This window comes from Chelonia mydas, chromosome 14 (genome assembly GCF_015237465.2).
Source record: "Chelonia mydas isolate rCheMyd1 chromosome 14, rCheMyd1.pri.v2, whole genome shotgun sequence".
Taxonomy (NCBI): domain Eukaryota; kingdom Metazoa; phylum Chordata; order Testudines; family Cheloniidae; genus Chelonia; species Chelonia mydas.
In genome coordinates, this window is record NC_051254.2 from 857,543 (window position 1) to 885,073 (window position 27,531).

Here is a 27,531-nt window from a genome sequence, read left to right on the forward strand (position 1 = left end):
GCCATGAGACACACTCCAGGGTTTATTGGTGCCCACGTCCTCCGGAGCGATGTCGCGCCGCACCCAGACAGATGCAGACAGATCCTGCCCCGCCACCCCGTGGACCCCATGCCTATTTACACAGCTACTGCAGAGATAAATTAACCTCGGGCACAGGGGCTGGCGGGCAGCAGAGCAAGCGCAGGAAGCAGCTGTACACATGGCCCGGCAGGCAGACACCCTGCCCCCACACTCCAGCTGGCACTATCCCCAGGCTCCCTACACCCCGCCAGGCTGGTACAGGGTGCTCTGCCCTCCATGTGGACTTGTGCTGGGGTGCAGACCTTGTGCACAGACACCATCACGTGCCCACCTGGCACGTGCCCCCGAAGGATGGATGGGGCAGCAGGGCAGGCTCCATCCTCAGCATGCCTGGCATCAGGCCCTGGCACCCTGGTGTGCACCCCGATCCCCAGACGGCCCCAGGAAGGGGGAGGGAGGCTGGGGCTGAAAGGCACAGACTCTCGCTTTGTGTCCCTGCAAGCCTGCTGCCTGAGCCCTCAGCTCCCTCTCCCTGCCCAGCAGAGCCTGCCCGCGGGCGGGCATGGGCCCAGCGCCCTGGCTGCGTGGCAGGGGGTGGGCTCAGAAGTTGCTGGCGGCTGTTTCGGGGAACTCATAGCACTGGTGCCTCTCGCTGGCGCTGCAGCCCGTCTTCTCGAGGTAGTGGGTGCTGGTGTGCGCCGTGGGCTGACTGCGCCCTAGCCCAGTGATGCAGCTGCCCACCAGCCTGTGCTTCTCACAAGTACTGCTGCCCCCGTTGCGGGCATTGGGGGTCTGGCTGTACGTATGCTTGTACTCCTCCTCCAGGTCCTTGCCCAGCTTCCAGCGCTGCCACTTCTTCAGCAGCTCCGACTGCACCTGCAAACAGCCCCAGACGGGGTGAGCATGGCCCGGGGCCTGCGACAGCCGCTTTCCGGCTCCCACAGAGCAGGTGACAGCAAGACAGGCCAGGCCAAGCCCAGAGCCCCTACTGGGGCCCAGATGGCACAGGGCAGCAGAGTCCTCCCCACCGGGCCTGTGCTGCAGAATGCTGGTACGGGGTCCCGAGTGGACGCAGTCATGGAACGGGCTCCCCGTGCCGGGCCCAGGGCGTTTGCACTCACCTCCTTGTTGACAAAGCAGTAGAGAATGGCCACCAGCATCCCCTAGGGCAGCAAGAAGAGAGGGCATGAGAGGGGCACGGCCCAGGCCCCTTGATTTCTCCCCAGGGTCATGAGAGGGGAGGCCACAGAGCACGGAGGCTGGGCGAGATGGTGCTTGAGGGCGCCAGGCCCAGCTCACCTGGAAGGAGCTCAGGAAGAGGTCAAAGAAGAGCTTGACGTAGCGCAGGGTGCCCTGGGCGTGCTCGTCCGTGACAAAGGCAAACACCACCTCGTGGATGCCCAGCAGCGGGATCAGCGTCAGTGTGGACTTCGCCAGCCTGCCAGGGAGACTGACCAATCAGAGCCAGCCACTCCCCACCCATTTCGCCTCCCCGCTCAGACACTGCAGACATGGGGTCCCCTGGTTAGACGGGGACCACAGGCACAGAGGCGGGTCCCATGGCCACACGGAGCCCCCTCTGGCACAACAGGGCAGCGGACACACACACACAGAGCAGGGGGCCTGCGGTGCAGCGGCCTCTCCAAGGTGTGAGAGGGACAGCTGGGCCTAGGGCGGGGAGAGGCCCACCTGAACTTGTAATCCGTGTAGCGCATCTGGTGGGCACGGAGCTTGGAGACCAGGATCTGGATGATGCGGATGAAAATGAAGAAGTTGATCTGAAAGGGAGAAATAGGGTGAGAGGCAGATGGGTATGGGGACCAGGGACTGGAGGATCCCCACCCCAGCAAGGGAGTCCTAGTGGGGCTGGTGGGCCTAGCCCCATGAACTATCACTGGGGAGGAGATGACCGTGCCCAGCCCTGTCCCAGATGCACCCTGGGGAGTCTAGTCAGCCCCAGGCAGCCAGTGCAGGATGAAAGGGACCCTGCCCACAGTCGGGGCTCTGCCTGGGCAGGGTAGGGCAGCTATGGAGGGGAACCCAGTGTCACCAACTCTCACAATATTTGGTGCTTTTCTGAAAGCCCCAGCTCTTGGAATCACGTGATTCTGGGAGACTCGCTCTCATTGAAAAGACAGGCCGCATCCAGGCACCGTGGCTGTGGAGCAAAGTGGGAAAACGCGCCCCGACTGCAGCCCAACAGCTCCATGAGGAGGAGGCAAAGGAAGCCGAACATGAAGTTGTGATCTGTGAGCAGCTGGGGCATGCGAGAGAGAGCTAGGGTGTGTGTCAGGAGTAGGGCCGGGCAGGCGGATGGGGTGCCTGGGCTGGAGGGAGGGAAAAGAGGGGGAGCGTCTTGCAGGAGGGGTGCCCACGGTGCGGAGAGGGGGGGCCCCATGGTGCGGAGCGGGGAGGAGACCAGCGGAGCCGGGAGGGGGGCGAGGGCGGGCTGGGACTTACCAGGATGGCCAGGAACACGGGGAAGCGGGGGATCCACCAGAAGCCCATGTTGTTGTTGGTGCTCCAGCACCTGGGAGGTGAGAACGAGGGGTGACAGGGGAAGGGGCACTTCTGTATCGATGTGCCACGTGCCATGTGCCCCGGCAGGAAGCTCAGCCCAGCCCTAGCACAAGGTGGTACAAGGCTCCTGGCAGGGATTTCCAGGTAACACAAGGGACATGAACCAGGCCAGGGCTCTCCCGCAGGCACAGACCTGCTCCTGCCCGGACACATGCCCCTTGCCCTAGGCACAGACACCACCCCCATGAGCGCACAGACTGTCTGCAGCCTCTGCCAGGCACACAGGCAACTACAGATGCACGTGCCCCTAATGAACCGCCATGCACAGCACTAGATAGATGGGTCAGACCTAGGCCCATCCACTCTATGCCTGTCTCCAGCAGGAGCTGGCAGCAGCTGATTCAGAGGGAGGTGTTCGAACCCGCAGGAGAGGCTGAGGGCTAATCTGCCCCCACATGCAGGCTCAGCCCAGTCTCTAGCCAGCATGCCCTCACAAGCATAGCCCACCCATACCTCACACGCACAGCTGGTGCAAACCCACACCTTGCACGCATGGCCCGCCCACACCCACACCTTGCACGCAGAGCCTGCCCATGTCTCCCACACACAGCCAGCTCATGCCCACCCCTCGCACATGCAGCTGGCACATGCAGCCCACACCTCAGACACTCACCTTACACACTCACACCTTACACCCACACTTCATGTGCCCACATCTTGCACATACACTTTGCATGTCCACACCTACACATGCAGCCTGCGCATGCCCACATTTTGTACTTTCACTTTGTGTGCCCACACCTTGCACATGTACCTATCACACCCACACCTCACACAGACCTCACACATGCACTGCATGTGCCCACACCTCGCACACCCATACTTCTCACACACATACTTTGCATGCCCACACCTCACTCCCATAGCTCACACTTTGCACACGCACTTTGCGTGCCTCTACTTACTGAATGTTTTCATATAAAAATTTCACAACCACCCAGGGGATGAGGAACAAGATGGGGGCCCCTGGGGAAGAAAAAGAGACAGAAGCAGGTGAGAAACCCCTAGAAAGCACAAATACATTCAGGGGCAGCTCCTCCAGGGGCCATAGGCTGAGACAGGGGCACCAGGTGCATGTCCTGGGATGGAAAGCAGCCACTGCGTCCACCATACCACCTTAGCATGGCCTTTGCATCTCTGGGCAGGCGCTGTGCCGTGGCTGTTGCCTGCCCCTCTGTGCCCAGGCGCTGTGCCATGGCTGGTGCCCGCCCCCTGTGCCCAGGCCCTGTACCGTGGCTGATGCCCGCCCCTCTGTGCCCAGGCGCTGTGCCGTGGCTGGTGCCCGCCCCCTGTGCCCAGGCGCTGTGCCGTGGCTGGTGCCCGCCCCCCTGTGCCCAGGCGCTGTGCCGTGGCTGGTGCCCACCCCTTTGTGCCCGGGCGCTGTGCCGTGGCTGGTGCCTGTGCCTGGGTGCTGTGCCATGGCTGGTGCCTGCCCTCTGTGCCCGGGCACTGTGCCACGGCTGGTGCCCACCCCCTGTGCCCAGGCACTGTGCCATGGCTGGTGCCTGCCCCCTGTGCCCAGGCGCTGTGCCGTGGCTGGTGCCCACCCCCTGTGCCCAGGCGCTGTGCCATGGCTGGTGCCCGCCCCTCTGTGCCCAGGCGCTGTGCCGTGGCTGGTGCCCGCCCCCTGTGCCCGGGCGCTGTGCCATGGCTGGTGCCGGCCCCCTGTGCCCGGGCGCTGTGCCATGGCTGGTGCCGGCCCCCTGTGCCCGGGCGCTGTGCCATGGCTGGTGCCCGCCCCTCTGTGCCCAGGCGCTGTGCCATGGCTGGTGCCGGCCCCCTGTGCCCGGGCGCTGTGCTGTGGCTGGTGCCCGCCCCCTGTGCCCGGGTGCTGTGCCGTGGCTGGTCTCACCCCCTCCCCAGTGCCGTGCCCAGGTGCTCACCCCAGCCAATGCACAGGTAGAGGGTGAAGTAGCTCCGCTCGGAGAAGACAGCGAGCACCAGCAGGTTGTGGAGATAGATCCCCTCCACCAGCAGCCAGCAATAGTTGGCCACGATGCCGTACTGCATGAAGACGGTGGCTGCTCGACAGCCGGCAGCAGCCTGTGGGGGCGGGGGGGGATGATGAGTGGGTGGGGCTCAGTAGGGCACTGGCCCCATAGACCCACTAGCACGGCAAAAAGGCCCGGGGAGCTCACCTCGTTGCTGAGCCAGATGCCCACGTTGTAGTCGTCAATCTTCTCGTTGTAGCGGGTCTTAAGCAGGGTGTCGATCACCAGCACCGAGACTCCCTTCAGGACGAAGGAGGCGAAGAGGTTCATGTGGATGTAATTCCGCATGCAGTGCAATTTGCTGCCGAAAGCAGGAGCCCCCAGTCAGTGTCCAGCAAGGACTGTGCCCAGCCTGGCTCCTACAGCCCCGGCTAAATCCAGCCCTGGCCCCATCTCCCAAGTCTCCCCACCCCCAAGCTCCATCTTCCCCTCTCCCGGCTGCCTCTCCTCCCCTCCCTCCCTGTCCCTTCAGGTAGCTCTCCCCCAGCCCTTACCTGAAGCCCAGCAGGATGGCCAGGGCGAGGAGCAGGGTGCCCAGGGACACCGAGTAGCCCACTGTGTACATGATCTTAAAGCTGCCATAGGTTTTGGCAAATTTATCCTAAAAAGAGAGGGAGAGAGCTGCTGAGCAGGGCTGGGCATGTCTGTCTGTCTGTCCGTGGGCTGGAGCGACAGAGCCCAGGCATGGGAACGGCCCGTACCCCCCTGGGAGGCAAAGCTGCTGGGCCATCCCAAATTCTCAGCTGCTGTGGGGCTAAGCTGAGACTCACTCATACCATCCCATGGGGGCTGGACGGCTCAGCCCAGCCCCAGACCTGCCCCCACTGACCTGGGCTTCAAGGTCTTCTGCGTCCATCTCACACTCTGTGCTGTCCCGCCAGGGCTGCCCATTGGGGCGCTTCACCCACTCCCCGTCTGGCCCACACTTCTTGAAGACATATCTGTGCTTCACTGCAGGGGGGAGATGGGGACATGGAGAACTGGCTGGTTAGAGACCACCGTGCTCCCCACACCGGGCCCCCGTGCTCTCCCTGCCAGTCCCCCCAATCTGCCCACGCCAGCCCCCCATAAACTCCCCTCCCTCCCCAGGCCTGCCAGAGCCCCTGCGCTCCTCACTGTGCCCTGCTGGCTAGTTCCCCACGCCCCACACTTCTTGGTCCCATCCCTGCCAGGTCCATCCTTGCTGCCAGTGACAGGGTCCTGAATGGCCGACAGCGCCCAGAGCCAATGAACCCTGCCCTTCCCCATTAGCCATCTGGGGCAGTCGAGGGTCAGGCAGTGAGTATCCCAACTCTCCTCCCCACACTCCGTCCCCGGCCAGCACAGGGCTTTCCTCAGCACCCCCTCCCATGGCTCCTGGCACTGCAAGCCACAGAGGGCACCAGAAGGCCTCCATTCCCCACCCCTGCTGACCTACAGCTGCTCAGAGCGCCCCAGAGCCCAGGGAGAGCAGATGGCAGCCACTGCCCATGTGCGATGTGCGCCCAGCAGCACAGGACAGCACGGCCGGACCAGGGGCCAGCCCCAGGTAGCTACCTTTCCTGTGCCACGGCAGGAACCAGGGGCAGGAGACGTTGACTGTGGTGTTGGGCAGCGTGTCGGGCCAGCAGGAGAACTTGTCAAAGGTTCGGTTACAGACCAGCTCTGCAGGGAGAATAGAGGCCCTGAGCAGGGATGGGGGTCACAGCGCCTCTGACAGCCCCCCACCATCCAGCCCCCCCCTTAATGGGTGCCCCCCTGGCTGAGAGGCCACTGGAGGGCAATGGGGGGGGGTCAGGTGAGGGGCCATTGGGGGAGTTTTGGGGAGAGTGGGTAGAATCAATATTTTCTATAGTTACAAAACTAATCCTGAATGCCACCCTGTGTGCCCCAGAATTGCCCCCTCTCTCCCTGTGTGCCCCTGAAATTGCCCCCTTGCGCCCCTGGAATTGCCCCCTCGAACCCCCATGTGCCCCTGGAATTGCCCCCCAGCCCCTCCTTGCACATGGTGCTTGTCTCCAGACCATGTGAGCTCCTGAGGTCTGTGCAGCGCCAGGGCCCGGCACTACCCCAGCAGCCCTTCGAAGGGGCAGGAAGCCCTGGGTCCCATTCTCCTCTGCCACCCACTCCCCTGCCCAGGCAGCTGCTCCTGGCCGCAGCACACCCAGGGGTGGAGAGGGTCTGTCCCCGGCCCCTGCGCTCCCAGGCTCCCCAGCGAAAGCTCAGCTGCCCCTTGCACGGGGGAGGGGAGGGGAGGCATGCGGGGCTCACGCTCACCTGGTCTCACCTGTGGGTGGGGGCTGCAGGCTCATGTTCTGGTGACACTCCTCACTGTAGGCCTTCCAGCTCTCAAAAAGGAAATCCATGATCTGGGCTGAAGGTCCCTGGAGGGGGTTACAGTAGGGGGCCCGTCAGTGACCAGCCAGCAGCACTCCCCCAGGGCCAGAGAAGAGGGGCAGGACCCCAGAGACCAGGGATTCCCCTGCTGTTCCTCAGCCTGAGCTGGTTCTCCCCCTCCCAGCAAGGAGCTGGGCATGACAGAGCCATCCCGGGCAAGGCAGGTCCAGCAGCGGGCGGGCTCAGCCCCAACGGGAGAGGCCGGGCCAGCCTAGCCCTTACCTGGCAGTAGAAGACCAGCGCCAGCAGGAGGCTGAGCAGGCACGGCTGGGACATCCCTCTGTAGGGCTGCAAAACCGCATCGGGAATGGCCTGGAGCAACCTGCTTCCTACAGAACGGCCCAGGCCCAGCTGCTCCCCCTGCTCCTGGCTGGCTCACAGGAAACCCTGCACGAGACAAAGGCAGAGAGTGCTTGGGGTGCTCTGCAGATGGGGAGGGGGCCGCGCTGCCGGGGGCCAGCCTGCATGCAATGGTGCAGGCAAGGCGAAGTGCAGTCTCTCGCTGGATGGCCCCTGACTGAGTCGAGGGCCCCAGGGGCTACACACTGAGCCCAGCCACGTGCTGGCAGGACTCGGCACAGGGGGCACAGCTGCTGCTGAGACCCTCGCTGAGCTCTCTGAAATCCCACCCTGGTCGCTGGGCCCACAGGAGCAAAGGTACTTGGCCCCTGGCAGGGTCAGGCCTGTGAGAGGGACCCGAGCCAGTCGCTCTAGCGGTGCAGACACCAGGCCCCTTAATGGGAGCCCGTGGGGAGAGCTAGCTCAGCACCAACGCCCAGCACCATTGGTAGGGTTGTCAGGTGTCCGTGGCGGCTCTGGTCAGCACTGCTGACCGGGCCATTAAAAGTCCAGTCGGCAGCGCACTGGGGCTAAGGCAGGCTCCCTGCCTGCCATGGCTCCACATGGCTCCCGGAAGCTTCGATATGTCCTCCCTCCTGCTCCTAGGCGTAGGGACAGCCAGGGAGCTCTGCATGCTGCCCCCCGCCACAAGCGCCGGCTCCACAGCACCCATTGGCTGGGAACCATGGCCAATGGGAACTGCAGGGGCGGTGCTTGTGGACAGGATGGCCTGGACGCGCTTCCGCATAGGAGCCAGAGGAGGAACATGATGCTATTTCCAGGAGCTGCCTGAGGTAAGCGCCGCCCGTAGCCTGCACCCCGACCTCCTGCCGCACCCCAACTCCTTACTCCAGCCCTGATCCCCCTCCTGCCCCAAACCCCCAGCCAGAGCCCTCATCCCCTGCACCTCAACCCCCTGCCCCAGCCCAGAGCCTCCTCCTGAAGGCCAACCACTCATCCCCAACCCCACCCCAGAGCCTGCACCCCCAGCCAGAACCCTCACACCCCCTGCACCCCAATCCTCTGCCCCAGCCCTGATCCTACTCCCACCCTCTGAACCCCTCAGTCCCAGTCGGGAGTGCCCTCCTACACCCCAAACCCCTCAGTCCTAGCCCCACCCTAGAGCATGCACTCCCAACAGCCCTGGCTGGCTTGGGCTTGGCTGCTCCCACTTCTAGGGATGGTGGGAAAGCCAGCCAGCCAGTGGCTGGGCCCACCATGCACCTGGTCCAGGCCTGCCTTGCCAGTCACCTGCAGGCTGGACTCTGCACCATGCTCTGCATGGGACTGCTCCCAGGCTAGACATCCCCACAGCACCATCTGTTCCTGCCCAGCTCCCAACTGCTGCTGGGGACAAGTCAAGAGCTTGGTTCAGATCCAAAGAGTTTCAGGCCAGAAGGGACAACTGGATCATCCAGTCTGACCTCCCGTATTTCACAGGGCACTGCATTTTACCCAGCTCCCCCGTACTAAGCCCGATAACTTGAGTTTGGCTAAAGCATCTTAAGTCATAGAAATGTCAGGCTGGAAGGGACCTTGAGAGACCATCAAATCCAGCCCACTGTGCTAAGGCAGGACCAAGCAAACCTAGACCAACCCTGGCAGGGCATTTCTGAGGCTCTTTTCTGCACCCCCTCCAAGCTTTCAATGTCCAAGCTTTCAATGCCCTTTAAAAAGCAGACCCCCAGAACTGGATGCAGTATCTTAGATCGGTTTTACCGAGGCTGCACCTCTTCCGTGCTCCTACTCCCCTGTTTATGCACCCCAGCGTCACAAGGGGAGCTCAGACTCAGTTGCAGTTCATGGCGACCCCAGAACCCTTTTCAGAGTCACTGTTTTCCAGAGTACAGCCCCACAGTCCATAGGCAGGGACGTCAAGCCTCTTTCCCAGATGTCTGCCCTTGCCTTTGGGTGTCTGACTAGGCCCAGCCTACGAAGTGGTCCAGATAGCTCTGTATTACTGCCCTGGCCTCATGGATATTTACCAGCCCACCAACCTGCATGTCAGCCACAAATTCTATCAGCAGCCAGTTTGCATTTACCTCCGGCTCAACGGTGCCAACACTGGACAGCGTTGGGTCTAGAGCTGAGCCCTGCAGAACCCCACCAGTGCTAGCCCCCAGCTGGCAGGCTGAGCCAGCTCCACCCCAGGGTGGATGAGCATGGCCCAGCCACTGGGCAGCGGGGTCAGCGGCCTCTGTGCTTGAAGCCTCATCTGGGTAGCCAGGCGCCAAGTCTGAGCCACACGTTCCATTGCACCGGCAGGGCCTGTCCATGCTCCGGGAGCTCGGCCTGCAGCTCTCCACTTTCTCTGGCAGGGAGTCGCCCCTCTCACCCTGTCCCCTTCTAGGTAGAGATTTACCAGGGCAAGAAGTGAGCAAGGAGCACCCGCAGCACCATTGCTCCCCCTTGTTTACAGATCCCAGCGGAACAGGGAGCTGCTACCTCCCCGGTGGCCATTAATGATTAACAGCCGCGATCCCCTGGCTCAGGGTGAACCAGGCAGACAGTGACTCCTCCCTGCACCATCCCGGGCCCAGCTCCTACACCCAGAGCTTTGCCCTGCTCCCACGTGCTGCAGGGCACAGGCTGCGTCCCTGCCAAACCCACAATATCCCTGCCTCTGGCTCAGAGGGACTCAGACACAAAGCCCAATTCATGAGGTGTTAATTCCCTCTATCCTGCCCTAAGCTGGTTAAAGGGCTCCTGAGCGGGATTTCTGCTCTGCTAACAAATGGGCCATTCTCGTTGCACCCCCCGCAGCACAGCCCAGGCCCCGAACATCCCTTAGCACAGGAGGGCCAGCGCTGCGGGCACAGCCTGGCATTGCTCGGGCTCTGGGCATTCCGGCTGCCCCCAGCAACAGGGCAGGAGTTCTCCATAGCCAGCAGCTTGCCCGCCCTCTCGTGCTCTGGAAAGCCCCTCACACAACCCCAAGTGTGAGGGCCCGGTGGCTGCCCTGGGCCAGAGCAGTCAAGGGGCTGTCTGCCCATCAGAGGCGGCTGTGTGCCCAGTAGCTGGCACTGGGCTGCTCCTTCCAGGCTGGGAGTGGGTTCTGCCTCAGAGCGCTGGCCACATGCTTTGGAGCAGCACTGGGGAAGAAGGGGAAATCACCTGTAATTGCTTTACCAGCCATGCCCTGACTCCCGCCCATCACAGAAACACCCAGAACCCTGCAGTCCTGCCCCCCGGCGCCTGGGGCCACGCTGCCTGCCGGTGTCTGCGAGCTGGGGCACCTCCATGCAGTGACAGTGGCTAGTCTGGCTACTCCAGCCAGGGACAGAGCCCCGTTCTCAGAGCCCTCTGCCCGCCAGCCTCCCTTCTCATTCAGACATTCCCCGCCCGCTGGGGGGAGGGAGCTCGGTGCCACCCAGGCACAAGGACTCTCCCAGGACTCTCCCCTATGCCACTCGCCTATTTTTATCCCTGGGAAAATCGCCTGTCCTCTCCCCAGACCCTGGGAGCTGGGGAGGAAGCAGCAGCTGTTTGGGAGCCTGAGAAATTCATGAATCAGGGCTGGGAGCACCAGATGCTGCCTGGGGCTGGGCTGGACACACAGGCTCTCTCCATATTTAGAGAGCACCAGGACAGGGGAACCGTCCGTGTTTCCCACAGCACAGGCCCCTGGCTCACCTGCTGCAAGGGACTTGAGATGGCAGCCACCCCTGGGCATCCGGTCTGTTGCCCTCCCTGCCCTGGCCAGCCCAGGCCCTACAGGGAGTTCCCCAGGCCTTTGCCTTGCCCTGGTTTAAGTCCCAAGTTGTGGGCCCCCAGCCCTTCCCTGGGGAGGCTGCCCCACACTGGCCAGCTCACTGCCAAACCCTAGGACATTTTCCATTGATGCTGGCTGTTGCCCCATGGGCCCTTGTCACGGAGTCCCCGGGTGATGCTCTGGAACTGCTCCCTACGAAGCCAGGCAGGACTCTGGGGAAGTCTCCTCTCTGGGAGCAGCCTGTCTCCAGGGCAAGAAGCCCACACGGCTTCCCCGTTCCTGGGTCTGACCTCAGAGCATTCAGCATCCTCTCCCCTCCGTGCACTTCCCACAGCGAGTCCCCCAACTCCGCAGTCAGACGTGACTCTCAGCCAGCCAGTGAAACAGAGGCTTATTAGACGACAGGAACATGGTCTAACACAGAGCTTGTAGGTGCAGAGAACAGGACCCCTCAGCCGGGTCCATTTTTGGGGGGCAGGGAGCCAGACAACCCCGTCTGCACTTCACTCTGCACTTCACTCCACGTCCCCAGCCAGCACCAAACTGAAACTCTCTCCAGCCCCTCCTCCTCTGGGCTTTGTCCCTTTCCCTGGCCAGGAGGTCACCGGATTCCTTTGTTTTCCAACCCTTTAGCTCTCACCTTGCAGGGGGGAAGGGCCAGGCCATCAGTGGCCAGGAAACTGGGTGTCGGCCATTCTCTGTGTCCAGACCCCTGCACACACCTGCCCTCTAGGGCTCTGCAATGATCATACACCCTTATCCCACCACCTAGATACTTAAGAACTGCATAGGGGAAACTGAGGCACCCCTACAGTATTCAGAGGAAACATTAAGAACAGTCCCACTTCGTCACATCTCTCCCCCCTTCGAGACCGAACTGAGCGAGGTCACTTTAGCCAGTGACCTGGGGAAATTCAAACCCACCAACGTTCCCATGGATGCCCCAGCATCTCTCCCATTCCTTGGTGGGAATTACACCAGGCCCTTCCAGTTTTATGCCCTTCCTTGGTTCAGGTGTGCTTGCTGGCACTTGCTGGTGGCATGTGGGAAGGTTTATGTGGCCCGTGCCCTTTTTCCACCCCAAAACCCCTGGGGTTCAAACTGAGATCAGGTCTTCTCCCAGCGCTCCAGTTTGGAGGGCTGTGATTTGAGCTCTCTTGGTTAAGAGCCCCCATCTTGACCTTGGCCAGCTCTGGGCTTGGGCAGCAGCTCCCCACCTTGTGGCCCAGGTACGACACCTCTGCCATCCCCACCTTACACCTTCCAGCTTTTACCATCAGTCCTGCCTCCTTGAGGCAGCCCAGCACCCTCTTCACCTCCCAGATCTGGTTAAAGACACAGATGTCATCAATGGACGCCAGGGACAGGTACGATAGCCGGCGGTGATACTTCTAGGGCACCACTGGCTGCCTCCTGATTCCCCATGGTTCTAGTTCCCCTGGGGGAGCCATTCCCAGTACAGGAATCCCTTTTCCCACAGGAATCTGTCCCTGCAGCCTTCTCCAAGGGGGTTTGCAGCGCTGTGGCCAGCAAATTCCCTCAGCTCCTCCAAGGAGGGATCCTTCTGCAGCTCGGTCTGGACTTCAGCTGCTGAGGAAGGGAGTGGGACCTGTTCCCTCTCGCTGGCTGGGCCTGGGGTCACAGCCCCACTGAGCCCTGTCCCTGGTTGCTCCCTCCCTGCCCTGGGATCACTTCCCAGCAGCGCCTCTGGACCAGGCAAACCTGGTTGGCAGCCGACCTACCCTGCCTGTGAGTCCCCCCCTCATCTGGGGTCTCAGCTCCCCCCATCCTCAGCGCTGCCCTTGCTGTCCCAGTGGGGGCAGACAGCGAGCTTGCTGCTTTCCTCACTGCATCAGAGCCAGCGGGAGCCCCCACTCCATCCCACGCAGCCCCAGCATCTCTCCATCCCACGCAGCCCCAGGGGTCTCGTTACTGGCAGGCAGGTATCCCCAGCCGAGCAGCTCCTCCCCCTCCCCCCATGCAGAACCCGATCGTGAAGACCCCCGCTGGGGACAGGAGTCTTGGGGATGCTTGGTTACCACTCCAGATGCTCCCAGATCCTCCCCAATCTGGGTCAGGAATCTGCTCCTTAGAGTGGTCATCATCCTATAGCTGCACGATGAACTCTGCTTTGATGAACTTTCCAATGCTCAACCCTCTCTTTCTGCACAGGGTTACAGTGTCCTTCTTAAGGAGATGGTGACGGGCCATCACTCCACTCTTCCCAAGTTGTTGTGGACTCACAGGCCTGTGTGCTCTCAGCTCCCCACGGTTTCCAGGGAGAACCCCTAGTGTCCCAGCCCTTCTCAAGGTCACCACCTCTTTGCCAGGGTTGAGCTGCAGACTTCACCCCTGGGACCGCTCGCTGCAATCCCCAGGGAGACCCTGTTACTGCAAAAGTCCTTCTCGCTGGTCACACACTCCCAGGGGTTAATCGCCCCCCCCCCCCCCCCGAAACTGCTCCTCTCTGAGCCTTCAGCACGCCTGGTCCTCGTCAATCCCCCTTAGTTTTACTGCTCCCCAGTCACTCACTGCAGAAAGCGCCATCCGCGGGGTGCAGTACATCCCACCTCTGCCACCAGTTGTCACAGAGTCCCCAGGTGATGCTCTGGAACCGCTCCCTATGAAGCCAGGCAGGACTCTGGTGAAGTCTCCTCTCTGTGAGCAGCCTGTCTGCAGGACACACAGCTCACACAGCTTCCACCTTCCTGGGTCTGACCTCGGAGCATTCAGCATCCTCTGCCCCTCCATGCGCTTCCCCTAGCGAGTCCGACCAGGGGGGGTCCTGGGGAAGCCAGAGGGTCCTGCACCCCAACTTTGCAGACAGATGTGACTCTCAGCCAGCCAGTAAAACAGAGGTTTATTAGACGACAGGAACATGGTCTAACACAGAGCTTGTAGGTGCAGAGAACCGGACCCCTCAGCCGGGTCCATTTTGGGGGCAGTGAGCCAGACAACCCCGTCTGCCCTTCACTCCATGTCTCCAGCCAGCCCCAAACTGAAGCTCCTTCCAGCCCTCCTCCTCTGGGCTTTCCCCTTTCCAGGGCCAGGAGGTCACCTGATTCCTTTGTTCTCCAACCCTTTAGCTCTCACCTGGCGGGGGGAAGGGCCCAGGCCATCAGTTGCCAGGAAACAGGGTGTTGGCCATTCTCTGTGTCCAGACCCCTGCACACCCCTGCCCTCTAGGGCTCTGCAATGATCATACACCCTTACCCCACCACCTAGAGACTTAAGAACTGCATAGGGGAAACTGAGGCACCCCCGCACTATTCAGAGGAAACATTAAGAACGGTCCCACTTCGTCACAACATGGTCTAACACAGAGCTTGTAGGTGCAGAGAACAGGACCCCTCAGCTGGGTCCATTTTGGGGGGCAGTGAGCCAGACAACCACGTCTGCACTTCACTCCATGTCCCCAGCCAGCCCCAAACTGAAAGTCCCTCCAGCCCCTCCTCCTCTGGGCTTTGTCCCTTTCCCGGGCCAGGAGGTCACCAGATTCCTTTGTTCTCCAACCCTTTAGCTCTCACCTTGCAGGGGGGAAGGGCCCAGGCCATCAGTTGCCAGGAGACAGAGTGTCGGCCATTTATGTTCACTGGCCCTTTGCTCTGCAACAATTACACCCCCTTATCTCACCACCTAGAGACTTAAGAAATGCCTAGGGGAAACTGAGGCACCCCTACAGTATTCAGAGGAAACATTAAGAACAGTCCCACTTCATCACAGCCCTACACCAGTGAGGCTCAAGCTCCTTGTGTGGAAGGCAGCTCCACAGGGAGAATGTCACCTGGCCCCACTTCCCGGCCTGTTCCCCATTCTCCGTTGCCCAGCCGCCCTTGCGCAGTGTCTCCCGCTAGGCCGGCACGTCCTGCCCTGAGGCACCTGCCCGACATGAGCCCCACTCACACACTGGCAGGCCAGGCCACAGCCCTTGCGCCCTCTCCTAACCCAGCTGGCCAGATTTCACTGCCCAGCTGCCTCGCAGGCCCCATGCTCCCCTGCCTGGCCTGCGCTGCCCTTCCACCGTCTCCAGCCGCCTGGTTTGGTCCCCTGTTCTCTTGCATTGTGGCACCTCCCCAGGCACCAGCCAGGGCCTGTTGCTGCCCGGCCCCATCTCCAGGGACCCTCCTCATTCTGACTCCTTGGATTCGCGCAAAGGTTTTCAGCCTCTTGGCTGCGGAAGGACAGAGCAGGCTCCCAGCCCCCCTTGCCCCAAGGCTCCCACACCCCTCAGTCGGGCCCATCTCCCTGGCGACGGCCACCCTACGAGCTGGGGCTGCGATTCTCTGCCCCGCACATGTCCGCAGTGCCAGGGGAAATAGCAGCTCAGCCCCGGCTGAGCTGTGCCCAGTGCAAACCCGTACGTGGCATGGCTCAGCCCTGTGGCCTGTGCTCTAACCCTGGGGCTGCCCCTCAGCTCATTCGCCCCGCTGAGCATCACCTCAGCTTCTCAGTCCCATCCAGGCAGCTATGGGGCAGCCCAGTGTGAATACAACTTCTAATGCCTGGTGGGGTGAGCGGTGCCCTCACCCCCCAGAGCCCCAGCGGAACTGAGACCAGGGTAATGGGGGAGCCTCCGTGGTCCACCGGGTTTAGCACGTGGCCTCCTTTCCATGGGAGCAGGGAGCTCAGCCAGTCCTGGCCCTGCCGCCCACCCCGCCGGGGCTCTGAGCACACCCCTTGCTTTGGCAAGTCTCGTTGTCCATCCCCTTGCTGAGGAGGGCTCTGGCCCTGCGTGAGTCTGTGAGAAGGAGATTTCCACAGGGACTCTGCCAGGGAGCTGACACATCGGCCCCAAACCACGCCGTCAGCCTGGCAGTCCCTGCCGGGTCCCATCGGCGGGTTCGCTCACCAGTGAGGCCCAGAGAGCTCCCTGCCCCAGCAGTGCCGGCTCTGTCAGGCCACCAGGCGTATGGCACTCAGTCCTCAGACTGGGGGAGAGGTGCCCTGTGATGCAGGTTGGCCAGTGGGGGGAGGCTTTGGGGAGGGGGCTCAAGCTCAGAGCCTGGGTGCAGCACAGTGGGGGTGGGGTGTGCACGGCCCCCAGCTCCCGGGGCCTAGGGGCCACGCTCTCTCCAGGTTGCTGGGACTACAGCATGGAGAGGAGCTGGGCTGCCCACTCCTGTGCCCTGTGCACTGGCAGCTTCTGGCCTCTCCCTGCTGCGGATGCGCTCCCTGGTGAGCCTGGCCACGTGCCGACTGCGTGGCCAGGACACGGAGCGGCTGCCGCTCTCTTGGGGAGGAGAAGTAGAAAGCTGTGTACACAGATGCACCGGCCTCCGCCGAGACCCTGGCTGCCTTTGTCTCCCCACTCTGCCAGCGAGCTGGGCCCATGTGGACACATCACTCTGCCCCCCAGCAACACATGGGGCTCCAGCAAGGAGGAGCCCCCCAGCCAGCTCTCCTCGCCGCCCCCCCCGCCTCCAACACGAGGGATATTGGGGCCACCAACCCAGCCCCGGGCAGCCACAGGATGGGCAGGCCCAGGTGTCCCCAGCCTCCTGTTCCGATGCTGAGGAGGATCCCTCTGTCGGTCCTTGGGGAACAGACTCATTTAAAGCCTTGTCCCCTCCAGCCTGGCCGGGTATGGGGGCTCCATTGCCCCTGCTGGATGGGTCAGGGGCCTCCCACAGGCCCCCTGCTAGCTCAGGGGCTGGGCTGGGCATGGCGTCTGCCCCGTGCCCTGCAGCGCTGGAGGTGGAACCCCTGCTGTGGTGGGGTGCAATCCCTCACACCCCCTCGCCTCTGCAAGGGCCGAGGAGGGGCCGGGGCGGCAGCTGGGTGTCCCTCCTGCTGAGCCACGTTGGCCCAGGGCACGGCCCAGGGGCACCTCCGGCGTGGCCCAGGCAGTGTGCTCTGCCAGGGAGGGCTGCCCAGAGGCCAGAGCTCTCCTGCCTCCTTGGCCGCCGCCGCTGAGCTGGGTTGAAGGGGTCTGAAGAAGAGTAAGAGCATCTGGCACCATGACTCCTGGAAGTGCCGCAGGCAGGGGTGACACTGGGCCGGCCGTGAGCCAGGCTCCTCGCACGGGCGAGCCACAGTCAGACAGCGTAGGCTGCCCTGCCCCACCAGGGCTGGGGAGGGGCTCGGGCACTAACGGCCCGTCAGAGATAATCAGGCTCCTGGGGCTGAGGCTGCTCAAGGAAAGAAAAGCCCCAGAAAGGAGGGATGAAGCAATCCGACCCCTCTGCTTGTCCCCACGCTCCGGCCTACAATTCCTCCGTCTACGGCTCCCGCAAACTCCAGAGCCTCAGACATGAAACACTGAGGGGGCACCAGAGCCGGCAGCTTCTCTGGGCAGCAACAGGCCCACACCCCTGAGCCCAGCCCCACTTGTGGGGGATACAGGTCCAGGGACCCAGAGCAGGCTCCATACATTGCCGGACAGCGACAGCCAGCCAAGAGGCATCGGCTGTGGGGGAAGAGAAAGAGCCAGGCCGGTCTCAGCTTGGGGAAAGCTCTGCAGAGCTGGGGGGAAAAGGAGCACTTTGCTGGAATTGCTCTCGCTCTGGTAGCGCTCAGAGGCCCCGGGAGCCCACAGTCGGAAAGGCCAAACAACCACCAAAGGGCAGGCAAACAGTTACAATGCCCCGTACACACAGACATCAACAATCCAGGCAGCAGCGGGTGTGGGGTGGGGGGTCAGAGACCTGAGCAGTGCCCCATGAGTGGCCTGGGTGGGATTGGGGTGGGGGTGGGGATTAGCACTCTGTCTTGCCAATACCAATTTGGGAGGGACCCCCACACTCCCAGGGAATTGGAGTGCTCAGATCTGCCGCCCATCTCCCGCTCGCTGGGAGGTGTGTCTGCCCTGGCTGCGGACACTGGCTGGGGAGCCTGCCATGGCTTTGGGGGGCTCTGGGCCAGTCCTACAGCCTGGGGGAGCAATGGAGACATGGGGTGGCACATTCATTCCACTCCCCAAAGCTAAGAGCTGGCAGCCAATCGCAACAGCGCCAGCTCCACTCAGCGCCCTGGCTGCAGAGGGAGATGGGCTTTGCCCCCACTTCCCAGGCTGCCCCTGGGGATTCTCCTAGCCAGCCAATGCCGAGGGCCCGCTCCTGCCAACACCTACTGCCCCCTCCCGTGCTGTCTCAGGGCTGTGACTCAGCCCAGATCTCACACACACGTGTAAGGGATCATGGCAGCTCAGCACGGCGTGGATCTCCATGGGGAAACCTCTGGCATCTGTACCACGCCCTCAGACCATCCCAGTGTGGCAACACCCCTGCCACACTAGGGCAAGAAACCCCAGCATGGCCCCTCGCTGCTCCAAAGACTCGGAGCAGAGGCACCACCCCATTGCCCCAAGTGTCGCCCTGAGCCACCGGAGACACCCCATCCCCACTGGGCCCATCGCTGAGCAAACAAGCAGTCAGGCAGCGTCTCCCCCAAGCCTGCTGTCCCCTCCGAGGCAAAGGGATCAGCCCCCGGGGGCTAATGGAGCACTCGCCATGGCTGGCTTGGCTCTGACCTCGGAGATAGGATCTGGCACAGCAGGGGCTTCGGCACTGGGCAGGGGAGGGGCCGTCAGAGGGCAGGAGCTGATGTGATGCCAGCATGAGCCTGGCTCTTCTGAGAGCACTCCTAGGACTACAGCCAGCAGCCAGGCTGGGGGGCCTGACAGGGAGGCTGGTCAGGTATTGCCACAGAGCTGCTGCGGCCCCTCACTCCTGCCTTAGAGCCCTCAGCTATTCAAGCCCTGGGCTCCCCACACACCCAGCTCTGTGCTGCCCCGACCCACAGCCCTGGGCTCCCCCCAGCTCTGCGCTGCCCTGACCCACAGCCCTGGGATCCCCCAACACCCAGCTCTGTGCTGCCCTGACACACAGCCCTGGGATCCCCCCAGCTCTGCGCTGCCCTGACCCACAGCCCTGGGATCCCCCAACACCCAGCTCTGTGCTGCCCTGACCCACAGCCCTGGGATCCCCAACACCCAGCTCTGCGCTGCCCTGACCCACAGCCCTGGGCTTCCCACACACCCAGCTCTGTGCTGCCCCGACCCACAGCCCTGGGATCCCCCCAGCTCTGCGCTGCCCTGACCCACAGCCCTGGGATCCCCCAACACCCAGCTCTGTGCTGCCCTGACCCACAGCCCTGGGATCCCCCCAGCTCTGCGCTGCCCTGACCCACAGCCCTGGGCTCCCCCCACACCCAGTTCTGCGCTGCCCTGACCCACAGCCTTGGGCTCCCCCCAGCTCTGTGCTGCCCCGACCCACAGCCCTGGGCTCCCCCCAGCTCTGCGCTGCCCTGACCCACAGCCCTGGGCTTCCCACACACCCAGCTCTGTGCTGCCCCGACCCACAGCCCTGGGCTCCCCCCAGCTCTGCGCTGCCCTGACCCACAGCCCTGGGCTCCCCCCAGCTCTGTGCTGCCCCGACCCACAGCCCTGGGCTCCCCCCAGCTCTGCACTGCCCTGAACCACAGCCCTGGGCTCCCCCCAGCTCTGCGCTGCCCCGACCCACAGCCCTGGGATCCCCCCAGCTCTGCGCTGCCCTGACCCACAGCCCTGGGATCCCCCAACACCCAGCTCTGCACTGCCCTGAACCACAGCCCTGGGCTCCCCCCAGCTCTGTGCTGCCCCGACCCACAGCCCTGGGCTCCCCCCCCAGCTCTGCGCTGCCCCGACCCACAGCCCTGGGCTCCCCCCCCAGCTCTGCGCTGCCCTGACCCACAGCCTTGGGCTCCCCCCAGCTCTGTGCTGCCCCGACCCACAGCCCTGGGCTCCCCCCAACTCTGCGCTGCCCTGACCCACAGCCCTGGGCTTCCCACACACCCAGCTCTGTGCTGCCCCGACCCACAGCCCTGGGCTCCCCCCAGCTCTGCGCTGCCCTGACCCACAGCCCTGGGCTTCCCACACACCCAGCTCTGTGCTGCCCCGACCCACAGCCCTGGGATCCCCCCAGCTCTGCGCTGCCCTGACCCACAGCCCTGGGATCCCCCAACACCCAGCTCTGTGCTGCCCTGACCCACAGCCCTGGGATCCCCCAACACCCAGCTCTGTGCTGCCCTGACCCACAGCCCTGGGATCCCCAACACCCAGCTCTTCGCTGCCCCAACCCACAGCCTTGGGCTCCCCACACATCCAGCTCTGCGCTGCTCCGACCCACAGCCCTGGGCTCCCCCCCCAGCTCTGCGCTGCCCCGACCCACAGCCCTGGGCTCCCCCCCCAGCTCTGCGCTGCCCTGACCCACAGCCTTGGGCTCCCCCCAGCTCTGCGCTGCCCCGACCCACAGCCCTGGGCTTCCCAAACACTCAGCTCTGCGCTGCCCCGACCCACAGCCCTGGGCTCCCCCCAGCTCTGCGCTGCCCTGACCCACAGCGCTCAGCTAGTCCAGCCTTGGATATAAAAGAGGTATAATAGCGCATATTTACGCAAGGAGCCATCCAATTGGCTGAGGCACCTCTGATGTCACAAGTGGACTGACACTTATTTGCATACAGTTTTGCTATTGATTAAAATGCTGTAGTGGTTGCACAGGGAGAGGTTATGATGTCACAAGGCCTCAGTGACATCAGCTTTTACATCACAGTGGTCCAAGAAAACCCAAAGCAACTTTTATAGCATTTCCACCAGTAAGAATGCAGTATGCAAATGAACTAAATCAACTGTAAAAAGAACAGGAGGACTTGTGGCACTTTAGAGACTAACCAATTTATTTGAGCATAAGCTTTCGTGAGCTACAGCTCACTTCATCGGATGCACACAGTGGAAGTGAGCTGTAGCTCACAAAAGCTTATGCTCAAATAAATGTGTTAGTCTCTAAGGTGCCACAAGTCCTCCTTTTCTTTTTATGGATACAGACTAACACAGCTGCTACTCTTAAATAAATCAACTGAGTACTCTTTGGCGGTCAGCATCTCTCCTCCAGGATGAGTTGTTCAGAACTGCAAAAAGCAAACCATCCCAAGCAGCCACCTTCAGCTCCAGCAACCCCCTGGGGGTGAGAGTCCTAGCAAGAAACAGAGCCCCATGTGCAGGTGGCAAGCTCTGGGGTGCGGATAAGGTGCCCTGCAGGGAGGCTCCGGGTGGGGCAGACGGGCTCACCAAGTTGTCTGAGTCAGGAAATGAAAAACCATGCAACTCAGGGAACTAGGGCAGACACGCCAAAGCTCAGAGCAGGCCAGTGGCATGGTTGTGGTTAGCATGTCCAGCCTGTACTGGGAGCTCAGTACCTGGGAGGGCCTGGGAACAGCTCCCTGCTGTGCGGATGGGCTTGCAGACCCTCAAATCCCATCTTGCCCATTTAACTAACAAACGCTTTGGGTCTCACAGAGCTGGAAGACATTTCCTGGAATGTCACCAGGAGCACGAGCTGAGAACCCCACTGTGCTGAGGACTTGGCTGGTCAGTCACAGTGCAGGGGATCATCCCCCTTCCCTGCAGCACAAGTGCCCATGTCCCAGAGAGCGAGGGAATGAGACCACTAGAGCAAGATGCTGCTGACATGTCAGCCCTGGCTGCACAGGAATCGCGAGGGGAGACGCTTCCCCAGATACGATGGTTCCTTCCTGCATCACCCATGTGGATCTCAGAAGCAGACACTGCTAGGTGGATGCTGGCTATTGCACACAGCCATCAGTCACAGACTGGTTCTCCAAACACTGGGCCTTCGCAGCCATGACAGGAGAGCTGACAGGCTGAGTGCACAGAGCAACGGGGCAGAACTGGGCACAGGAGCAGCAGGGAGGGGAGGAGCGGAGAAGCTGGTACTGGCTTGTGGACCTGGTATGTGGGAACACCCCTGCTGGACTGGGCCTGATCTCCCCCAAGGCTCAGTGCAAAACCCATCTGGGGGACAGGACTCGAGGGCTGCATGCTCTCACCCTTGTGCTGCTGGCTGAAGTTTGCAGGTTACAGGTTTCTTGTTATGTATTTTTAATCCACATTTTGTCTCTTTCCTGCTCAGTCTATTTTTCTCTCTTGACGCAATGGAGCCCAGAATACTGAATTCAGCAGGGCAGTGCCAGTTTCGGGGAGGAGGTTGTGGGGAGGGCTCACAAGGGCTCACAGTTGGGGCAGCACCAACACGGCCCCGGGGAGACTGCAGGTGCTCACATTTTCCTGCAGACACCCAGATGAAGCAGAAGGAATTGCAGGGGCTGTGCTGAACCTGGGTGAAAGCAGCAGAGTACATTCACGGGGCAGGACAGGCCCCAGGCTGGGCACAAGCAAACACCCAACCCCCAGCACTGGCTACAGAACAGCAGGGCAGAAAGGAAACTACGTGAGGGCAATGGTTTGTAAGCCAAAGCCCTCTTGTGTCCCCCTCCTCCCCCAGAGCTTGGGCTCAGCTCTGAAGAAGTCCCTTGCTCAGGAAGTGACGTGTCAGGACCAGAGAGAGCAAAGGTGAACTCTCTGCACGGGCTTCACAAATGCACATGCAGCAACAAGGTCACGGACTCAAAGGACCTGGTTAAACAAAAGCTTTACAAACACTCTGTTGACACAGCCTAGTTCAGAACAGAGTCACAAAGGGCACTCGCAGGGGTGCTGCTATGTGGCCCACAAAGATAGGGCTTGGGGCCTCCACTCCAGGGTCAGGGGTGACCCCACCAGGTCAGATTCACCTATAGGAATAATCCAAGAGCTTTCACTCAGGTTCTCAAGTCAGCACAGTTCCCCCCACACTGGTGTGTAAAGCAGTGTAACCACTGGCTGTTTCCAGCCTCATTTGAGAACATCGGATTTACACCAAGTTCTCCCAGGTTTGGCCCATCTACACTAGCGTTTCCCCAGAGTTCGATGCAAGCTCAGGGCACGCCCTGACTGGTCATTCCCCTCATGTGGGTGGGACCCTGCATGAACTGTTCCCATTACATCGCACATCAAAAGCAAAGTCATTTGAAAAGCCCCTTCCCAGAGGTGCCTGGGGTCTGGGCAACTGTCACAGGCTGCCAGAATTGCAGAGAGAAGTGCACTCACCAGCCACTGCCTGGGGATATGCCAATGACACATAATCATTGTGGCCAGTCAAGAAAGGGAGGGACTCAGCCCTGGGAGAACCAGGTACCTAGGCAATAAGATGGCAGAGGGCACCCAGCAGGGGAAAGCCATGGTCAAGCCCATGGTGAGGGACAGTTTCGCTTCTCAGTACACTGCTCAGGTCACAGCTGTAAAACCAAAGGGAAGAGGTCTGACGTCACTGCAGGAAGCCGTCTGATCAACATGCAGCTAGGTCGAAATGAGGACCAAGAGAAAGGGCTAGAGAATAAGATGGATGGACAGTGCCGTGGCCTTTCTCCCAGCCCAGGAGGAGCTGGTGATACCAGCGATACCATGATCAGCATCTCCAAAAGGGCAGATAACCGGGGAGTGCAGAGAAAGGCCACACACCGTGAGGAGAGGGAGCAGTACTGGAGACACGGGCTAGTTCACACGGACAGGAGAGGAAGAGAAGAGGTTCTGGAGGGAGATGCTGCTATTCGCACCATCCCATAATACTAAAGCAAGGTGGCACAGCTGTCTGGTCACACAACCAACCTTTTATGGTGCCCCAGACAAATCAAAATAGCCCCATTCGACCAGGAAAAAACTCCTTATTTGCTCCCACCCGCTGCACCATTCCGTAGGGCCCGAGAGCACAGAACCGGCTCTGGGAGTGGTTGCCAAGCAGGGAGCTGCTTCCCTTTCTCCAGCTGGGAGAAATGCAGAAAGGTAACAAGCAGCACCGAGCCAAAGGCCAGGGAGAGCTTGCCAGTCCCTGCCGTTTTAGCTGTCTCCTGCATGCCCTGTGGCACAGGGCACGGATACGGCCAGCTCCCGCCTGCACAAAGCCTCCTGCACCAGCAGGGGCACTGGACCATGGTTTTTAACCTTTAAAACCACAGCATCAAACCCCAGGATGGGTTTTGGTTTTTTACACAATGGATCATTAACCCTTGGGACTCACTGCTGCAGGGTACCGGTAAGCGAAAGAGCTCAGTGCGTTCTAAATCAGATTAGACAGTAGGATGACTAAATATTTGCAGTAACACCAGCCAGGATAAACAGCTGTGGATTGACATGGCCCAGAGTCTAAGCTGCCAACCAGTTGGGATCATGAGGAAACCCCTCCCCCCCGTTTAGTTTGCCCCATGAGGTACATTGTTAAGTAATTTCCCTCTCAACTCACAGACGTCAGGAAGGTGCTGGGGTCCTTCCCAGACACCACAGGGGTCAACACTGCATGTGCCCTGCAGCATTTCTCTGGCATGCTGCACAGTCTGGTTTCACAGGGGCCACTTCCTTCCTCCTTCCCTACTAATGGGGACAGGCCACGGGCCAGAGGAACTATCTTTTGTTCCATTCTGGCTACCCCCGTGGATCTGGGCCCCACCAGATCTTGTTGGGGAGAGGGGCAGCAGGGACAGGTGGGGACTCTGCTAGGAGCCCTCTTCTGCTCCAGGCCTTGCCCCACCTCTTCTGGAGGCGCTAGATCTCCAGCTCCGTTGTCCTGATTATTAACACCAGCTAAGTGGTGCAGCGCTGACCCCCCCGCCCCCCCCCCCGAGTCTCGCCAAGGAGGGACGTTCTGGCCACTGCTCTGATCCACTTATCCCAAGAGTTACAGGGAGAGCCAGAGGTTGGGGGAGCAGCTGCCCTTGGTGCCCTGGAGGAGCCCAGCGGAGGGGAGCCGAAGCTCTGCGCACAAACATTTCAGACGCTGCCTCTCCTCTGGCAGTGGCTCCCCGGCCCTGCTGAGCTGTTTCCTGAGCCCAGCCAGCGGCCCGCCATTAGCATTAATTAGGCTCAAGCTTTGCTGCTGGTGGGTGACTTGCTGCTTGGAAGTGATTCCAGAGCGAGGCGGGGGTGTCGGGTGGAGACGATGGGGGTCACGGGTTGGGGCTGTCTGCAGGGGATGGCACTGCAGCCACTCAGCGTTAAGGGACAGGAAGGCAGCGAGATACAGCTGCTGGAGCGTGACAAGGTCCTAGGGCCAAGGGGATGGTGCAGCCATGAGCCAGGACTGGAGGGATGGGCTGCTGCATACCCAGGGACCTGCTAGCTCAGAGCATCTGGGCGTTTGTCACAATGATCAGCAGTGAAACAGTTAACAAAGTTATCTTTTAACCCTCATCACTAGGGTTCAGAGTTAAGGCCCCTGAGCTGAGTGGCACCTGTCTCAGGGGCTAGTGCTATTGCCCAGCCCAGGTCATACATGGCTCATGGGAAAAGGGGGGAAAGGAATCCTGCCTCTCTGACCCAAACAGCCAGAGCCGGGGGCTTTCCTGCCCCTCCTGTGCTGCTCCTTGGCCACTAACTAACCTCTCCCCGTGCCCCCCCCCACCCCGCGGCCTGCGCTCCCCCTGCTACTGGTCTGGGTCGCCTCTGAGCCTCTTGTCTGGCTCTGCCTCACCCCCCGCCCCGCCGGGACGGCGACACGTTTTTGAAGGAAAGTTTAGCTTCTGCACTGCAGGGGCGGGTGGGGCAGCGGGCCTGGACACCGCGGTGACGGGCGCTAGAGCCAGGGCAGAGTCCCGGCATCTCCCCGGGTACAGCCAAAAGATACCCCGGTCATAGCGGCGGAACCCTGGGCTGCCCCATCCTCTTCACCTGCCCCTAACCCAGGGACCGGAGCGGGGGGCGGCACCGGGTGAGAGAAACAAACCATCCAGAGACCAGGGAGAGCGACGTGCCCAGGAGCCCAGACCGGGACTAATACGGGGAACAGCCACGGAACAAAACACCCCTGGGGAGAGCGCAGCGCAGCGCCCCCCGTGCGCCTTTCGGGGAGGGCGCAGCAGCGACACACACCCCGGTGCGCCCCTGGGGAGAGCGCAGCGACACCAGCCCCCCCCCCGTGCGCCCCTCGGGAGAGCGCAGCGACACCAGCCCCCCCGCCCCGTGCGCCCCTGGGGAGAGCGCAGCGACACCAGCCCCCGCCCCGTGCGCCCCTGGGGAGAGCGCAGCGACACCAGCCCCCCCGCCCCGTGCGCCCCTGGGGAGAGCGCAGCGCAGGGTCTCCCGCCTGTTCTGCCCCCAACCCGTCTCCTCCCCTCCTGCTCCCCCAGGGCCTGTCCCCTCGTGTCCAGCCCTCTCCAGCCCGCAGGACCGGGGCGGTACCTCGTGGGGCGCGGCTCCAGGGTGCATCTTCCAGGAGAGGCTTCAGGTGCCCGGGCGGGAGCCCAGCCGCGGTCCGCCTCCCTACCTCTCCAGCTCCGCGGACAACTTTTGCCGGAGCTGCGGCTCAGGGGGAGGGACCGATGGGCGGGGGAGGGACCGGCGGGCCACGGAGCAGCTCTCGCTCCCCGCAGCCTCTGCTCCCCTCCCAGGCAGGAGCGGCCCCCAGGCCAGCAGGTGCAGGGGGAGATCCCCGCAGAGCAGCAAAGCTCCCCAGGCCAGGCAGAGCACCAGGGTAGCCCATGTCTCCTCCCCTAGAATAAAGAGCCCCCCACGGCACCCCCCACACGCTCAGGGTGGGAGGGGGGTAGCGCCAACCCCACTCCCCACCCAAAGGCCCCAAGGAGGTGTCCTGGGACCCTGGAGAAGAGGGTTGTGGGGCTTTAACTCTACCGTCTGCCCCCTCCCTTTGCCCTTTGTCCCGGTTCACTCCCCGCCCCTAGATGTGGAGAAGCCCCTGCGCCAGCCCTAGAGCTGGGGGGTGGGGGCCACCTTTGGGGAATGAGAGAATCCACCTCCGTTAATAGCCAAGGGCCCTGTCCTAGCGTCAGCCCGGCGCAGCACCCGAGGGGCCGGAATCGGCCGCGGCGTGAGTGCCGGTAACGTGTCATTAGCACTCAGGCAAACAGAGGCCAGTGCGGGATGTGACAGGGCTGCCAGAGGCCTGGGGCAACACAGACAGGGACCAGTAACTAGGGCCCTGACAAATTCATGGTCCCTTTTGGTCAATTCCACAGTCACAGGATTTTAAAAATCATAAATTTCATGTTTTCGGCTACATCTGCGATTTCCCAGTGTTGTAATTGTAGGGATCCTGGCGCAGAAAGGAGGGGGGGGTGTGGGGGGGGGTGTTGCAAGGTTATTGTAGGGGGGGTTGTGGTTCTGCTACCCTTACTTCTGGGCTGCTGCTGGCGGCGGTGCTGCCTGGGAGCTGGGATCCCGGCCAGCAGCCGCCGCTCTCCGGCCGCCCAGCTCTGAAGGCAGCGCAGAAGTCAGGGTGGCAAAACCGCAACGCCCCTAAAATAACCTTGCACCCCCCTGCAACTCCCTTTTGGGTCAGGACCCCCAGCTTGAGAAATGCTGGTCTGCCCCGAGAAATCCGTATAGCACAGAGTAAAAGCACACAAAAGACCAGATTTCACAGTCCATGAAGCATTTTTCATGGCCGTGAATTTGGTAGGGCCCTACCAATGACAAATGCAAAGGGAAGTCCCTCCAGGACGCGCCCGTGTGAGAGAGCAGGACGTGGCTGTGGCTTGCCTATAATGAGCGCCAGGTGCCTGGCCCTCTCGGGGACTGAGGTGCTGAGCCGTGAAGGCTCACGTGGAGGAAATCCATCCAGCACTAGCTCCAGGGTCAGCAGGGGACAAGGCGGGACAGCCTGGTGCAGCAAGTCTGAAAAGTTTCCTGTGAAA

At 61.9% G+C, this 27,531-nt stretch overlaps 1 protein-coding gene across 2 annotated transcripts; it reads right to left on the minus strand.

Annotated features, from left to right (window-relative positions):
- GCGR (glucagon receptor) lies at positions 1-26,162 on the minus strand. Of its 2 annotated transcripts, XM_037913849.2 has the most exons (14): positions 26,060-26,162; positions 7,191-7,355; positions 6,859-6,955; positions 6,129-6,236; positions 5,422-5,543; positions 5,087-5,193; positions 4,740-4,893; positions 4,485-4,644; positions 3,507-3,567; positions 2,482-2,551; positions 1,711-1,799; positions 1,321-1,459; positions 1,143-1,184; positions 1-897 (listed from the first exon to the last, which is right to left on the minus strand). In XM_037913849.2, the coding sequence occupies exons 2-14, from the start codon at positions 7,242-7,244 to the stop codon at positions 622-624; spliced, it is 1,479 nt and encodes a 492-aa protein (XP_037769777.1). In that variant the 5' UTR covers positions 7,245-7,355; positions 26,060-26,162; the 3' UTR covers positions 1-621. The 2 variants fall into 2 exon arrangements, with proteins under 2 accessions (XP_037769777.1, XP_043384573.1); XM_043528638.1 differs by lacking the exon at positions 26,060-26,162 and having other exon boundaries at positions 6,849-6,955; positions 7,191-7,206.
- Positions 26,163-27,531: the final 1,369 nt, after the last annotated feature.

Bases quoted from the DNA above. Each gene is read 5' to 3' on its own strand.
- GCGR (XM_037913849.2), bottom strand. From the start codon at position 7,244: ATGTCCCAGCCGTGCCTGCTCAGCCTCCTGCTGGCGCTGGTCTTCTAC. The intron at 6,237-6,858 runs GTGAGACCAGGT...TTCTCCCTGCAG, and splicing joins CCTGCAGCCCCCACCCACAG to AGCTGGTCTGTAACCGAACC. The intron at 3,568-4,484 runs GTGAGCACCTGG...TTTCTTCCCCAG, and splicing joins CTACCTGTGCATTGGCTGGG to GGGCCCCCATCTTGTTCCTC.